This window comes from Sylvia atricapilla, chromosome 1 (genome assembly GCF_009819655.1).
Source record: "Sylvia atricapilla isolate bSylAtr1 chromosome 1, bSylAtr1.pri, whole genome shotgun sequence".
Lineage (NCBI taxonomy): Eukaryota > Metazoa > Chordata > Aves > Passeriformes > Sylviidae > Sylvia > Sylvia atricapilla.
In genome coordinates this window covers 80,880,946-80,896,483 of record NC_089140.1, presented here as the reverse complement: position 1 = coordinate 80,896,483, position 15,538 = coordinate 80,880,946, and the positions used below count along the sequence as shown (strand labels likewise).

At 47.7% G+C, this 15,538-nt stretch overlaps 1 protein-coding gene across 1 annotated transcript; it reads right to left on the bottom strand.

Moving 5' to 3' along the window:
• Nucleotides 1–1,155: 1,155 nt before the first annotated feature.
• LOC136368602 (serine/threonine-protein kinase SBK2-like) lies at nt 1,156–10,112 on the bottom strand. Its single transcript, XM_066330967.1, has 4 exons — nt 10,074–10,112; nt 2,964–3,159; nt 2,036–2,238; nt 1,156–1,781 (listed from the first exon to the last, which is right to left on the bottom strand). Exons 2-4 carry the CDS (start codon nt 3,148–3,150, stop codon nt 1,227–1,229), a joined length of 945 nt encoding a protein of 314 aa, XP_066187064.1. The 5' UTR covers nt 3,151–3,159; nt 10,074–10,112; the 3' UTR covers nt 1,156–1,226.
• Between the last annotated feature and the right edge of the window lie 5,426 nt (nt 10,113–15,538).

Genomic DNA, 15,538 nt, shown 5'->3' with positions numbered 1-15,538 from the left:
TGTAGGGAGCAAGAACAGCACAAAATAGGAGTACAGAGGTAATGTTGCTGAGAGAGGAGTGAGCAATACAGCATGCTACAATGGGTAGCATTAATAGAGAAGTTAAGTAATGCTAAAATGCCAGTGGGTGAGAAGAAGCTGGAAAAAAAGAACTGGAGTTTGGGGAAGCATAGAAGAAAGAGTGAGTGCAGGAAAGGGTCTGACATTAAAAAAAAAAAAAAAAAGCTGGGACAATAGAAAGTATAGTCCTGGGACACTGCATTTTTAGAAGTTATGAAGCCCCTGAGAGTGAAAAACGACCTGAAAACGACCTATGAGTGTTTCCAGCAAAAGACCAGGTTAAGCGCAGGAAGGGATTATTATCAACAGCAAAATCCTAGGGATTGAAAACAAGTAGAAAAGTAAAAAGGGTTACTAACCCCTAATTCCCTCTTCACTACTCCTTTTCAGGATCAAAATGTGCACCTAGGAGGATATAATTAAAAGAGGTGCGTGTCTAGGGAAGGGTTAAAGAAGTGACAGGAAAGGGGGAAAGGAAGGTGTTCTAGAGGAGTAACCAGGCATCTAAAAGAGGGTGAAGGACATTGTCTTAGGACCTGAAGGCAGTACAAGGGAAGAGATGTGTTTAGGCTGGCATGAGGTAACCTCAACACCATAACCATTCCCCAGCCATCATCCATGGCCACTGCTGGGTCTCCCCAGCCCCTCCATCCCACCAGGCTGAAGCCACCGTCCAGGTGTCCTGGAGCGAGCACAGGCAGCATTCAGAGATGGCCCTTGCCTTGTCCTGAGATAGCTGCGAGTTCTGACAAGTGCCCTGCTTTCCAACAGCAAGTGCATCCCAACAGGCATTTATTAAGAGGGAAAACGAGCCACATACAGAAACATAAAAGTACACATTTTGCTCTACGTTGAGACATGGCAGATGCTGCAGCCTAAATAGCTCCCTGGAGTTCCTGTGGCTAGGAAACAAGTGGACGCTTCACACTCAGTCACTTCCAGGAGAAAGATGTTTTCACGCCACACGGAGGCGGCCCTGGGCAGCACGGAGCCCCGGGGCGAGGGCCATCGGCCGCCTGGGGAAGGAGCTTGGCTCTGCGGCCGCAGGGACAGTGCTGCAGGGAAGCTGCTCTCTGAGGCGCAGTGGCCCTCACGCCCAGGTGCCCAAACCCTGAAGCCCCCTGCAGGCTGAGACCCGCCTTCCCTCCTGCCGTGGGGAGCGGGCTCTAGGACTTGAGGGCAGCCTCCTGCAGCCGCCAAGGGCAGTGGACGTAGCGCAGCACGGCGCTGACGGGGCCGCGCCGGGCGGGGTCCAGAGCCAGCAGGCTCCGCAGCATGCCGGCGGCCTCGGCCGTCAGCCGCCTCCAGTGCCGGGGCACGTCCTTCTCTAGGCCCGTCTCCTGCCACTGCACGAAGTCCTCGAAGAAAGGGTCCTCTGGCAGGCTCTGCTCCCAGGGGAAGTAGCCGGTCAGCAGGCAGAAAAGCAGCACCCCGAAGGCCCAGGCGTCCATGCTGCTGTCGATGGGCACCCCCTGGGCATCAGCAGTGCTGCTCAGCTCGGGGGCGGTGTAGGGGATCACCCCGGCCACCAGCTTCAGCTTGGTGCCCTTGGGCCGCGTGAGCCCGAAGTCCGTGAGTTTGACGAGCCGGCAGTCGGGATCGAAGAGCAGCACGTTCTCGGGCTTGATGTCGCGGTACACCAGCCCCCGGCTGTGGATGAACTCCAGAGCGCTCACCAGCTGCCTGGCACACTGCTTGGCGGCCGCCTCGGGGATCCCGTCCTGCGCGGGAGAGACGGCGGGATGGCACACACGGGGCGCCTCGGCAGCCCTGCCAGATGGGCTCTCACCAGAGCGCCCTGCGCTGGGAAACACCTTCGCATTCCTCACCTTTGCCAGCCCAAGGCTGCTCCAGCGCCGCAGACCCCAGAGGAGCCCACGGCCCACTGCCTTCATCTCCCTCCCTCTGACCCAGCCAGCCTTCAGAGGGGCCAGGTGCCACAGCCCAGTCCCCATCGCCTTGTAGCAACACTCACGCGGGGTTTGATGATAGAGATGAGGTCTTTGTGCAGCGCCGCTTCATAGAGGAAACCATAGTACTGGCTGGACTCAATGGCAATTCCAAACATGCCGATGATGGCAGGGTGGGTGGCGAGGGACAGTGCTACACAATACTCATACAAGAAGGTGTGCAGCTTGGTACTGGCTTTGGGCAGCAGCTTGAGAGCCATAGGAGTCCCTGGGGATGGGAAGAGTGGGTTTTACTCCTCTGGAAGGAATTAAACAAGGCACACCAAGGCAAGACAGAGCAGCTACAGATCTAGGCAGTCACAGCAGCAGGTAGGTCTCTAGTCCAAAGTTTGTCTGGGTATACCCTGTGGACACCAGCTCTGGGAACAGGCACTGCCGCTGGTGTGAGTTTTGAGGCCTGGGCATGGACAGGAGCCCTGGGCAGAGTAGGGATATTCAGGATACATGGGCCCATCAGTCTGAGCTGGGACTACTGGGGACAAGCAGTGTCAGGGCACTCATATGGCCAAGCCTTTGTTCACACCCTCTGTCCATGGGCCTCAGGGCAACACTTCAGCTCAGGCTTGGCGCTCCTTGAATGAGCCCTGTGGTGGGACTGCTGTTTCCATCTATATCATGCCAGCTGGTGCGTATCTGTGAACTCTCCTGATCCTCACTTGTGGATTAACTTCCTGGCTTGACCTTGGACCTTTTTTGCCACTATATTCTTCCCAGATGTTCTGGGCTGCCCCCTGGCATCACTTCATCCCTGGCTGGATGTAATGGGATTGTTCCTGGCTGGGGAGGTCCTCATCTGCTGGTCACTCTGGGAATCCTCCCTGCCATGCCTCATGCCTGGCCCTGAGGTGCCACCAGCCCACCCCATGCCCCGAGCCCTGCTGAGTGGAGAGGAGACAAGGCACAGTAGCTCACAGGGCACAGCCAGTTCCTTACCTCTCTGCCTGTGGGTCACTAGCATCACATGGCCATACTTGCCCCTGCCCAGCTCCCGGATAACCTCATAGTGCTCCGCCACCTCGGCGCGCACCAGGCTCTGAGCGGTGATCTCCAGGAGCTCCTCCAGCTTGGTTGGTGCTGCTCTCTCTGACGCTGCTGCAGTCACAGCTGAGCTCTCGGCCATCGCTGAGTGCTGCAGAAACACCAGAGTCAGGAACATCACAGCACACAGAGAAAGCCAGATCAGACATCCATCACAAACAATGCCATGGCAGGGCATATTCCTGCCACTTGCAGCCTGAACATTCTTGCTGCTGTGTTAAAGTCGAGTTTGCACTTTTATACAGCTCATCTCGGCAAAGCCCCTCATCACAGACAAGGTGCATGGAACCTCCTCCACCCCACTAATCCTTTTGCCTAATATTAGACAACAGGCAAAATATTAGCAGAGCCCCAGATTTTCAAGTGTAACTCAGTCACCTCCACTTGTTCTCCTTAGCTTACTGCAGCGAGACATCGTTTCTCTACTCAGAATTCCACCTCTACTGCTTACTGGAGAAAGTCCTTGAGGTAGCTGTGCCCCTCCCATAGGCAGAGGCACAGCTAGCACGTGACAAAAGGCAGAGTGCCCTGAGGATGCCAAAGGGAGCTCAGTACCTCACATGCCTGATGACATTTCTGACCAAAAGTCATGCATCTGTGGAGCCAAGTAACTTACACAGGAAGTAACCGAGGACATCAATGGCATTTTGAGCTATAGCCAGCTGCTTCAGACCCATTTCAGAGAAGTGATTTTCACTTTTCCCAGCCAGCCACAAGGCAGCATTTTAAGGCCTCTGTGGCAGCGCTCTCTCCCTGTCTACCTCCCTGTGCTCTGTACAAGGCACTTTGGGCCCAGGTGTTCCTCCTGGCCTAGGAGCAAGGTCACAGAACCAGGATGGTCAATGCCAGAAGGTACTTCTGGAGACCACTTATTGAAATGTCCTGCACAGAGGAGGGTAAACTAGAGAAAGTTGTGCCCAGCCCAGTTTTAAATATCTACAAGGACAGAGACTCTACAGCTGCTGTGGGTTACCTGTTCCACTGCTCAATCACCTTTATGGTAAAAAAGATTCTAACTTATGCTTAAGTAGAAATTCTGTTTCAGGCCCACTGCCTCTTGTTCTGTCACTCAGTATCATCTGATACTGTGATGCACCTGGTTGTCTGTTTTTGCAGGTATTCATATGATCCCCTCAAGCCTTTTCTTCTTGAGGCTCATGAAGTCTCAGCTCTGTGAGCCTCCCCTCCAATGAGAAATACTCCCATATCTTAACTGTTTCCACTTCCTGGATTTGTTCTAGTATGTCCACATCTCTCTTCTGCAAAGGAAACTCACTGCTCCTAAATCCAGTCATTTTTCAAAATAAAGAAATTTGGAAAAAAATAGTTATTTGAACCTGGGAAGTCTACAGCAAGCTTGGATTTCTACAGGAGCCTAGGACTGTTGGTGGGAAAGTTCCTCTTCTCTTCTCTTCTCTTCTCTTCTCTTCTCTTCTCTTCTCTTCTCTTCTCTTCTCTTCTCTTCTCTTCTCTTCTCTTCTCTTCTCTTCTCTTCTCTTCTCTTCTCTTCTCTTCTCTTCTCTTCTCTTCTCTTCTCTCTTCTCTTTCTCTTCTCTTCTCTTCTCTTCTCTTCTCTTCTCTTCTCTTCTCTTCTCTTCTCTTCTCTTCTCTTCTCTTCTCTTCTCTTCTCTTCTCTTCTCTTCTCTTCTCTTCTCTTCTCTTCTCTTCTCTTCTCTCTCTCCTAGACTGCATTTCTATATCTTATCCAATTCAGAAGTGCCAAATAATTTGCCCTAGTTTTCTGCAAAGGCTTTGATTTGGTGTGAGAGTCAACAGCAGTCAAATTTAGTACAGCCCATAGAGAGTACAACAACGAACAAGTGGTTGCATGGGAGGGGATAAATAGAAGGCTGGAAAGAACAAGTATTTTCAAGATTTTGCTTTGAAGTCCTCCTGTTTGCTGCTCAGCCAACGAGGCTTGTGAAATTCCAGACAGCAAGGGCATCTCAGAACCCACAACTGGATCCATCCCGCCAATAATATTTCCAAACTGGTACCTTCCTCATTTAGGTGTTATAGAGAGAAAAATGTAAGTGGAATATAGACAAAAAACCTAAATTGTAATAGACCTGGGAAAGGCATAGACCTCCATTTGATATTAGATAAGCTGAAGCCACATTAAAGAGTGGAGTGGAACAACAGGAGAGATGTCTGCTTGTCATTTGAAGAACGCTTGAAGAAAATGTATCAGTCTTTGTGAAAAAAAAATCAAAAAAACTTTTCTGCAAGAGAGTGTTTGTCCTATATCAAATTTATGGTCAGATACAAGTTCTTGACAGAAAATTGTTCACCATCTTCTTAGATAACTGAAATTCTCAAACCTGAGTTAGGTAAAATTTCTTCCCTTGTAAGCTGACAACTTGTGACTGATATTTAGCCCAAAGGTTAAAATCTTCTTGCTTTAAAATTTAAATCAACTTTAAGTATTATTCAATAGTTAGATACTTTTAAAATATCTATTGATTAATATCTTTTATTTGCATTTAATTACTTAGAACATGATTAATCTATTTTATATGATTCTTTACTTCTCCCCTATTTACTATGCTAAAACTTGCTTTTGTGAGTGGGAGGATGTGCTTTTCTGCGTATTCTTGGTTCTCAGTTCACCTTAGGGAGTCAAAATAATTCAGTCCATAAGCTTTGGCAATTTAAAGAAAAACCAAGAAAACAAAACCAAAATAGAACAACCCTAACCCCAAAAATTCTTGTATCCTTCCACTTCACAATTCAAGCCAACTGCAACAGAGGTGGAACAGATCCATACTTCCATCCATGGTCTCCATAGCATGGGAGGGCAAATGGTCCAGGTTCAGAGTAGAACATTAAAGTGAATGAGCCAGCTTGGAAGAACAGATCATGGAGAGGATATGGGTAGAATTTCTTGAGGGCCTGTGATGTTGGCTCCTTGTGAAGAGAGCCCCAGCTGCAGCCACTCCAGAGCAGTTTGCAGACTTTGGCCCTTGCTGCCCTTGAAGTCATTAATTACAAGACAAAGTCCATACTTGAGAAAATAGCTGACGTTGTCAGGTCTTTCTTTGAGATGCCACTGCTATTAGCTAGGAAGGTAAGTGAGGATCAAATTTGGGTCACTGCTGAATAGAGTTTGCCTGGGTGCTCTGCACCTACTTCTGATACCTTCTAAAGTGTCATTTCCCCTTTGCGGATTGACAAGCACTGAAGAGGAGGTCACCAGGGCCCTGTCCAGGATGCATTCATCATTTGGCTGTGCTGTATTGAAGGCAGCAGGCAGAGTCCTATTCAAAACTGTTCTTTTCCTCCTCTATCCTTTCCATTCTTCATCCCTGCTAGAGGTCTTGTTTCCAGGCTGCTGACTGTGAGAAACTGTAATTCCTCAAAATAATCTCTAACTATAGCAGCAAAAAGCGCACATCCTTTGCATCACCACAAGATACTCCTGAACCACCTGAGAAGCTGAGGGGTCTCTAGCCTATGGAAATACCACGTCTTAGTCCAGGTAATGTTAGCCTGGTTCTTCAACCAAAATGATTAATATATTTAGTGCAGAAAAGTACTTCATACATGTCAAAAACCAAAGACAGTGTGATCTCTGTGTACCAGAGACAGTGCTATGGTGATAGAATCACAGAGGTGTTTAGGTTGGAAAGGATCATCTAATCCAATTCCCCTGCTCGAGCTGCAGCAACTGAAGCAGGTTGTCTAGGAAGGTGTGCAGCCAGGTCTTCAATATCTCCATAGATGGAGACTCCCATCAATGGTCATTGCTCGGAAGAGTCTGGCTCCCTCTTCTTCATTCCCTCTCATGAGATATTTATATACACCAATAAGATCCCCTCTGAGCCTTCTCTTTTCCAAGCTGAAGAGTTTCAGCTGTTTCAGCCTCTTCTCATATCAAAGATACTCTATTAAAAATGGCCTTGAGCATATGGCATGTGGGGTCCATTTTCTTGTCTGACCTTCTACAGGGCCTTAACACAAACCAAATAACAAACAGCATGTGGGGCATCTCTTTCAAAAAGTCATTCAGGCTTGATCCAAAGACAATCGGTCAATTATAAATGTGAACATTCTTGCTTTTAGATATTCATATGATAACCTAATCTGAACTTAGCTATCCTGCTGCTGAAGTTTCTCAGATAGAGAAAAGAGTTTTCTAATACCTGTTAAATTTCTCCAGAATCTTGCCGGGTTTATATGCACTGTGGTCAGTGGTATGACCCAAGGCTATGAGAACATATTTTCAATTAATTATGTTGTGTAAAACTGTCAGGCTGAAGCTCAGGCTATGCATTTAACTGACACTTTACTTAGGCTTCACAAAGCATCTGTCACACTGTGCTGCATCACTTAGTTGAAAAACAGATGTGATGCTGCCACAAAATGTGGTCACATTTTGAGTTGAGAATAAGCATCTCTATGTTCTCTGATCAAGACACCTCTCAGTCTTCTTATTGGTTCAATGCCTTCAAATAACTTTCTGATTGTCAAACCAAGCTCTCAGATAGTCCAGCCCACTTGTCCAGCTCTCTTTTCTAAAGCCTCATTATTTTTCTCCTCCCATCCCCCACATTAAAACCCTGACTGTCTTGAGGGGAATGCCTCCTGTCACACATTTAGCTAGAATTCCCCCTGCCTCATGCTGTGGCCTCAAGATCTCTTTTTGCAGGAATGACACATAGGGCTGTACTACCTCATACATTCATTATGAGTCCAAAGGTTTTCCAAATTACTGGGGAATGTTGGGGAAAAAATTAACTGCTTCTTCATGTTCCTTTATGGGTGCTGCCTACCTGGTTTCTACTTGAATATTTTTGCACCCTGTTTAGTAAAGCATATTTTGCTCAAATGGATTTAGTGTACCAAGTAATTCAGATCACTTCACTCAGCTGTTATCACACTTCTGCCTAGGGGCTCTGTAAGGACCCCACCTGCAGGCAATTCCCACCAATCTCTAAATTGTTGGTTTGAAGCAGTTCTCATCCTGGTATTGGTTCATATAACACCTGCTACAAATGTCCCATTCACTGGTTGTTTCCTAAAAGTTATCTGTACAAATTCATCCTGGCATTGGTCTTAATCAAGTAGCCACACATTTTTAATAATTTTTTTAAAGCCCAGTATATAGTGGAAAATGCCATATTTTATTGTTGTTCTCACCCTACAAATTTTTTTTCAATCCCAACTCTGTTATAATACTTTTACCTTTGTCAATGATCTAGAAGAAAACACTGAAATCATGCAGAAAATGTTTGCAAATGGTACAAAAAGGGTTATCTAGGTTCTTCATGCTGCTTCATGGGCACTATGTAAATCCAGAAATTTAGGTTTGGTATAGCCTCACTTTGCAGACCTTAAGACATTGGATGATACAGAATTGCAGTAGAAATAATCTACAGTGATATAGATGCACATCTTAATGTTGCAGATACAAGTCTAAGAGCGTAACAGAGCAAGTGTTACTGATGTTACAGATTCCACTTTTGCATTTAGTCTGCTAAAGAGAATGCCCAGAAAGAATCAGATGCAGGAAACATCAGCAATGAAAGGCAAACTAACATTTTCCAGATGCTAAATTAAGAAAGTAAGCTTCACTGTAAAAAAACCAACAACAACAAAAATAGACAGCTGTTCAGCTTCACGTAGGCTGAGATGATTGTAACAAAAGAAGAGATCTGTTCTGAGGCGATGTGCCTCTTACAGTGAACTCCAGTTTCTGCAGAAGTTCCTACATACAGATGCCATGAGATAGTCTGAAATTTAATCTCCGAAAATCAGCTGAGTTAGGGAAGCTGTATTTCTGAAGAGCTGGCCACCTGTTAACAGCTTCTGCACTACAAATGAGAGTATCACACACTAGTGGAATTTGTACTTTTATGATAAATTTATTTTTCTGTTTGCTCTGCTTTGTATTCTTCTTTATCTACCTTTTTACAATGTTTCTTGAAATGTTAAAACTATCTTGATACAAAGAAAGCCTGGGTAAATTTCCTGAACACTTCTGGAGGCTGATAGATCAACAGAACCAGTTTCAGGATGTCTCCTATCTTTTTAAAGATATTGGTGAGCCCACAGTTTAGGAAGCTGCCGCTGGTGTCCCCAGTTTGACAGAAAAAGGACAAGAGAAAGTCATGACAATGGCAAGAGGGCTGAAAATTACAGGGGAAACTTCCAGTGAAGCTGTCTTTATAGCTTATCAAACAGTAGTGGAGAATAGCTACTTGATAGTTACTTGATCATCTGCATAAACCTTTCTGAGTACTGGAATTTCACTAAAGAGGACTCTCACAGGTAAAAAACATTATGATAAAACCAATAGATGAAACTGAAGTGAGGCCATTTCAGACCTCTGTTGTGGTCCAGATTCTGTGATGACAGATCTTTACCCCCAAAAATCTCACCAAACATTATGGAAGAATATCCTTCCATCTTCGTAATTTTTGGTTCAAGAATAGCATCTTTTTTTTTTTCCCTGAAAAGGTCCACTCTGGTGCAAACCACGTTTAATACAGCGAGGGATAAGAACAGATTGTCGCAATGTTTGCTTGTGGCCTTATTCCTGGTAGATTTATGAGCTTCTTTCTAGAACAGGTCTGCGGGCTAGTGCTTAATCTCGCTGCAGAGTGGCACGACTGTGCCGGCAGCAGAAGTGCGTTCTGCTGTTCTGGGCAGAGGCACCCAGCAGCCTCCCGGAGAGCCCCGTAACCTCTGCGAGAGTGCAGCACAGCAGCCTCCTCGGACAGAAACTGGCCGCAATCTCACTGGGACCAAGCCACATCACACCTTTCTCCCAGCCAACCCACCCAACACAAGTGGACACAAGCGACCTTCCTGGGCAAAGCCACCAACGAGCTCGCCATCAACCCGCTGGGGGAAGTGGGTGCACTCCGCATTGTGCCGGCACACCACGCTCGAGTCTCCAAAACCAGTTTGAGAAGGGTGGGAACCTTCCTACATGCCCGTCCAGTGTCTTTCATCCTGCCACCGCTGTAAGTTCCCACTCTCGGCCGGCACTAAGCCTCTCACCTTCTCCAGCAGCGCAGGACAGCCAGCCCGCCGCGCTCCCCTCGCCGCAGCCGCCGGGCTCAGGCTGCGCCAGCAGGCGCAGGGGGCTGCCAGCGCTCCGCGGTGAGCGTGACGCTCCGCCCCGTCCCCATGGCTCTGGGCCTGGGGGCACGCTGCCTCCCGCTGAAGGTGACCTCCGGGAGGGGGGAAAAGAGGGGGAAAGGGGGGAGGAAAGGACTATCCGCCTCCCCTCTTATAGGAGGGGGATGCGTTTCAGGAGTCGGGGTGAGATTGTTTCTGCTCTAGCATTATAAACCCCCGGGGACCCACTGGCAGACCCACCTTGTTCAGCTCTTTGCTGCAGCTTGGGTTGTCATTACAGCTGAAGGAGCAAGGCAGCTCCCCGGGCTGGAACGAGGTCCTCGCTCCAGGGCTGTGCCAAGTAGGAGTCCGTTCCTGATGGCAGGGGATCAGAACGACCATGGGCTGCCCAGTGCTTGTCCTTGGCTACCAAGGGTGCCCGTGCCAGTGAGCAGCAGACACCCGGCACAAACCATGGCTGGCTCAAGGACCCTTCTTGACCCCCAGTGGGTCAGAGTCCTCACACACACTGGTACTGCAGAGCATTGTGGTGAAGCTGAAATTATTAATGATAACTATGATGACTTTCAAGCATTTCATCTGTTCTCAGTACCTGCCCCCAGAGCATACTCCTGTGCCAAGATCTACCTTCTTCTACTTGAGCCTGGAGATGAAAACAGCTTCTGGGTGTATGGCCACCATGCAGGCCCTAGATCTTGGCTCTTCAACGCTGCTTTTTTTCTCTCAAGGAAGTGGATCAGTTTGTGTATCTGAAGCAGTAGTGCATGCACCTATGACATGAATGTCACAGCAGTGGCCTTGCTGTTCCTTAGAGCCAGAGCCATAATGGGCACTTGTAGTGATGAGCCTCAGCACACCCTGGGGACAAAAAGTTGGGAGAAAGGCTGGGAGAGATGAAAGACAGTCTAAGAGACAAGAGCAGCCCCCCCAAACGTAAATACTCTGGGTCTCTAGCACAGGACTGAACCTTCTCACCTGATCTCAGCAGGAAGAATGATTATGCCAAGGGCCTGTCTCTCAGTGCTCTGCCCTCACAGAGGGGCAACAAGGTGAGATGCACTGGACTGCTGGCACAGGCCTGTGAAGAGCCACTCTGCTGCCACTCTGAGACAGTGCAAATCAGAGGGCAAGAGGAGTTGCTCTTTCAGGCTCCCAGCTGGATAAGAGGTGGGGAGTGATTGTTTTGCTGGTGACCTAGAGGTCTTGTGCCCTTCAAGACGGTGCCTTCACACCCATTCTGAAAGGTGTAACTGGGAACAGCCTTCAAAGTCCTGTGCAAAGTCCCTCCAGGCAGGAACATTACAGCTAGGGGTGATGTGCACGTACCAAAGAAACCTATCCAATATCCAAGGACTCAGCACTGGGATAATGGTGTAATGTAAGCACTGTTCTCCAGGAACGGGGACTGTTCCCTGTATAATCTGGTCTTCTGGTGGAAAGTGTGAGACCATTGCCTTTACTTGAGAGACAAGTCAGAACTGAAAAATGTCCCTGGGGACTTGCTATAATTTACCGTAAGAACACAATGCTGGGAAAGCAGCCCAGGTTCCCTGACTCCCCCAGACCCTCTCTCCTTCTCTCCAATCACTATCTTAATCATGCTTCCAGATATGGGAACAAAATACAGTCTTCCTTATTTTCCAGTTAATTTTTTGAGAGACAGAATCCCCACGTGATCCATTCCCATTGAGATGGGCACCTGCTGAGGGGTTTGGTTTAGAGAATAGACCTCTTCCACAGCTTTACCTGGAGTGCACTGACAAGCAGCAATATCACTGAGGGCTTTTTCCTGATCTGCCATTCATCTGACACTACATTTGCAGGGCTTGTCCTGCATTCCTCATCAACAGGGAATATGTCACATACTGTGTATCACATGCATGTTTGAGAATCCCTGACCTCCACTCCCTGAGCCCTGGGCACTGGACAGCTGTTGGAGGCCCTAGAGCTGCTGCACTACTAATGAAGTCCACACTAGTGCATTTCAGGACCCTTTAATTTAATTTAACACCTACACCTCTCTCACCCATGCTGCACACATTTTGTTCAGTTGGCAACCAAGATGTCGGTCAAAGTCAACACTGACAGAATATGGAAACATGATGTAACCAAAACTGCATTAGTGTCTTGGAAAGTTTAGTCCCAGGCTGTGAAGGAGGTAGAGCTAAGAAGGAGAGAGAGGTGTGGGGAAGATGTCTTTTGAGGTCTTATTTCACTTCTCAAGATCCTGCTCTGATTTTGTTAGCAATAAATTCAATTATAATCTCTTATTCAAGCATATTTTGCTCGTGACAGTATTGGTGAGTGATTTCTCCTGGTCCTTTTTTCAACTCACGAAGCCTTAGTTACATTTTCTCTCCCCTGTTGAGCAGTGGAGGGGCAGTGATAGAGGGGTTTTGGTGGGTGCCTGACATCCAGCCAGGGTCAGCCCGCTACAGTGACGCACACAAACGTTCAGGATGACCTATGATATGTAGCAAATGCTGTATGAAAATGCATCCTTTTTCTCCTCTGAATTATGGTTGGTTTAGCATGATGAACATCCAGTCTCTTGCATGTCTGGCTCAGAATAGGCAGTACACAGAAAAATAATAGAACATGAAAATTTCCAAGGGCGACATGGCAGCCAGTGTCACAAAGTCATAGCAATGGCAACTGCAGGAGTAACAGCTGGACTAATGTAACTACAGTAAAGGGACATAGTCAAGAAGGGGTCTCCTTTTCATCCTTCTTTCTCTTCCCTTGTTGCTCATCCTCAGCGTACACTCACATCAGAACAGCAGCAGTTCTTCAGCTACAGGCATACACAGCTCTAAAAGATCAAGTCTGATCTCCTAATAGAGAGTGCTCTGTAGTCAGATGATGCCAGATGTATGATTCTAAAGGAACACTGCCCCTCCAAAGAGAAATCCACCATCTTCCAGCAAGTACCCTAAGAACCATGGAGGGAACTAGCTCTCCCAACACACTTTCAGCAGGACACTCAGTTTCTCAAGTGTTTGCTTCAGAGTGAACCGTTTTTCACAATATGCCTGGCTAATGACTCTGAAGATTTCCACAGAAGCTGGGTGAGGCGGTCTGTACTCCTGTTTCAGGGTTATCCAACCCCAGACAGCTCTTTAGTTACCATTCTCTATTATCAGAGGCACCAAAAGCATCTAGGGGGATGGAAGATTTGATTCTATTGAACCAAATAGAGCACTCTTGAAAGTTGTGGAGGCTTATCAGCCAGGGTATGTGTGAGAGAAAGTTGCTGAAATATGAACATCAGGCTCCTTTACCTAAAGGGCCTAAATTGGCACTGCTCTTTTAATATTGCATAATATGACAATGTTCAGTTTGTCTCTATATTTTCAAACTGACCACAAAGCATTTATTCAGAACATCTGTAATAGCAGCTTTGCAGAGCAATCATGATCCCTTCATTTCCAGAACTAAATTTTGCTCAGCCTTTTTCAGATCCAGTTTTGTGCCTGATGCTGGGGAATCACTCTCTGACTTTCCCCATTGCTCTTCTGCTTCTTCTGTTAATAATTCTGTGAGCTGCCAACACTTTCTTCCCCCCATCCTCAGCAAACAGGCAGGCAGGCCAGTCTGCAGGGTACTCCAAGGTATGGGCTGCCTCCCAGGAGAGCTGGGGCCCTGGGCTCTCCTTGGCACAGGCAGGGTGCTCAGAGGAGTCCACCAGCTGCACAGACCATTTGTGCTCTGAGGTCATTCAGTGCTACCCCATCACTGAGGAATCTGCTGGCCGCCGTCCTGACAATGCCGTACAGTGTCCCACCTCACTTTCCAGCTAACACAACACTGAGCCTGGCCCTGCTCCCCAGAAGGGCTTCCCAGCCATGTTCCCCATCTTTGTCAGAACCCCTCACATCTGAACTTTTTGGTCACCCACTGAACACTGTACCTGCCTCAAAGTGTTCTGCTCAGTCCCACTTCAACCCACTCCCTTCACGGTGCTGTTGGGTGCATTGGGTGCAGAATGATTGCAAGAGGCAGTGCTAATTCAATGGAATCCATAGGCACTGATCCCAACACCTCAGAGCAATGCTGGGGCAGTGCCTTTCCAACCCAGCACAGGGACAAGTATCCATAATAGTTGCATTTTTAACCTTTTCCATCTCTGCCAGCCTGTCTTCCAGGGCTTAAAACTATATAAAATATCCCGTAACCATGGTGTACATCAGCCTTCTCCCTGAAACTTAATGGCTTATTTGTCACCACAGGTACAGGTAGGGACTGTTCAGGAGGCAATTTAGCTTGCAGCTCTCACCCTAGCCTGGTAAGGTGGTGCCACATCAAGAGGCTGAGTTGGCTGGGGCTCCAGATGCCTTGGTGACAGATACTGGGAAGAGTTGTAGTGAGGTCTTGCAGGAAAAAAGGATAGACTTACAGAAGAAGAGTGGACTTGGGTGGTGAGGCAGGGACAACATGTTGTACTGCGAAAGTTTTCTTCTGTCAGGGCAGAGAGATGGGACAATTGATCTTAGCATCCAGGAGACAAGGGAGAAAAGGCTGGCAGAAAAAGTCTCTCCAGCCAAGTCTTGTGCCAGTTTCCTACAATTTGAGAGCAGGCAAGCACAGGATGGGCTTGGGTTCATCTGAGAGTCCAGAACACTGGATGAGCTTGTGGTGGCAAGGCAGGTCCAAGGTGCAGGTGAAAAGTTGGTTTGTAGGTCAGTATCACTCCAGGTGGCAGTAGTCAGTGCCAGTCACAGTCCAGTGATTGTCAGGCAGGTATGAACAGGAAGTCCATGCAATTGCCAGGGTTCAGACAAACAGGGAATATGGCCATGCATAGCTGGGAAAGATAGACCACATTAGAGCTCAGGCAGGAACTAAAAGGGGCTGAGGTGAAAAGGGCTTCCTGGTCCCATGGGAAGATGTTGCAGTGTGAGACCCAGGGAAGGCTGGACAAGGCCATCAAAACTTTTCAGTACCCTTGAAGCAAGGCAAAATGATGGTTCCTGCCTACCTCTCAATTCTTCACCAGCTTCTTGGCTGCTTCTAGCAATGGTCTGGAACGCAAAGGCCTTTCCCTCAGGAAGGCTGACCCCTTCTCTGCTACCTTACCTCATTTCTACAGCTTCATCTGCGCAGAGAAGAAGGTTAACACCCTGCAAAACGTCTTCCACCAACCAGCTCCTAGGGACCACTGCTGCTGGGACACTGTTCCCAGTATTGATATCTGTAACGTCAAGGCATTGCACTTGTGTCTTTTGAGGCTGTCCAAAAAATTGTCAGGAAGGGAGGCAGGGAGTTCAGTCACTCCCCTAGGTCATCCATGAAGATGCTGAATAAAACTACTCCTAGGAGTAATACATGGACTAAGCTTGGACGAAAAACTCACTGCTCTCTCAAGGTTCCTGTGGAGGGGAAGT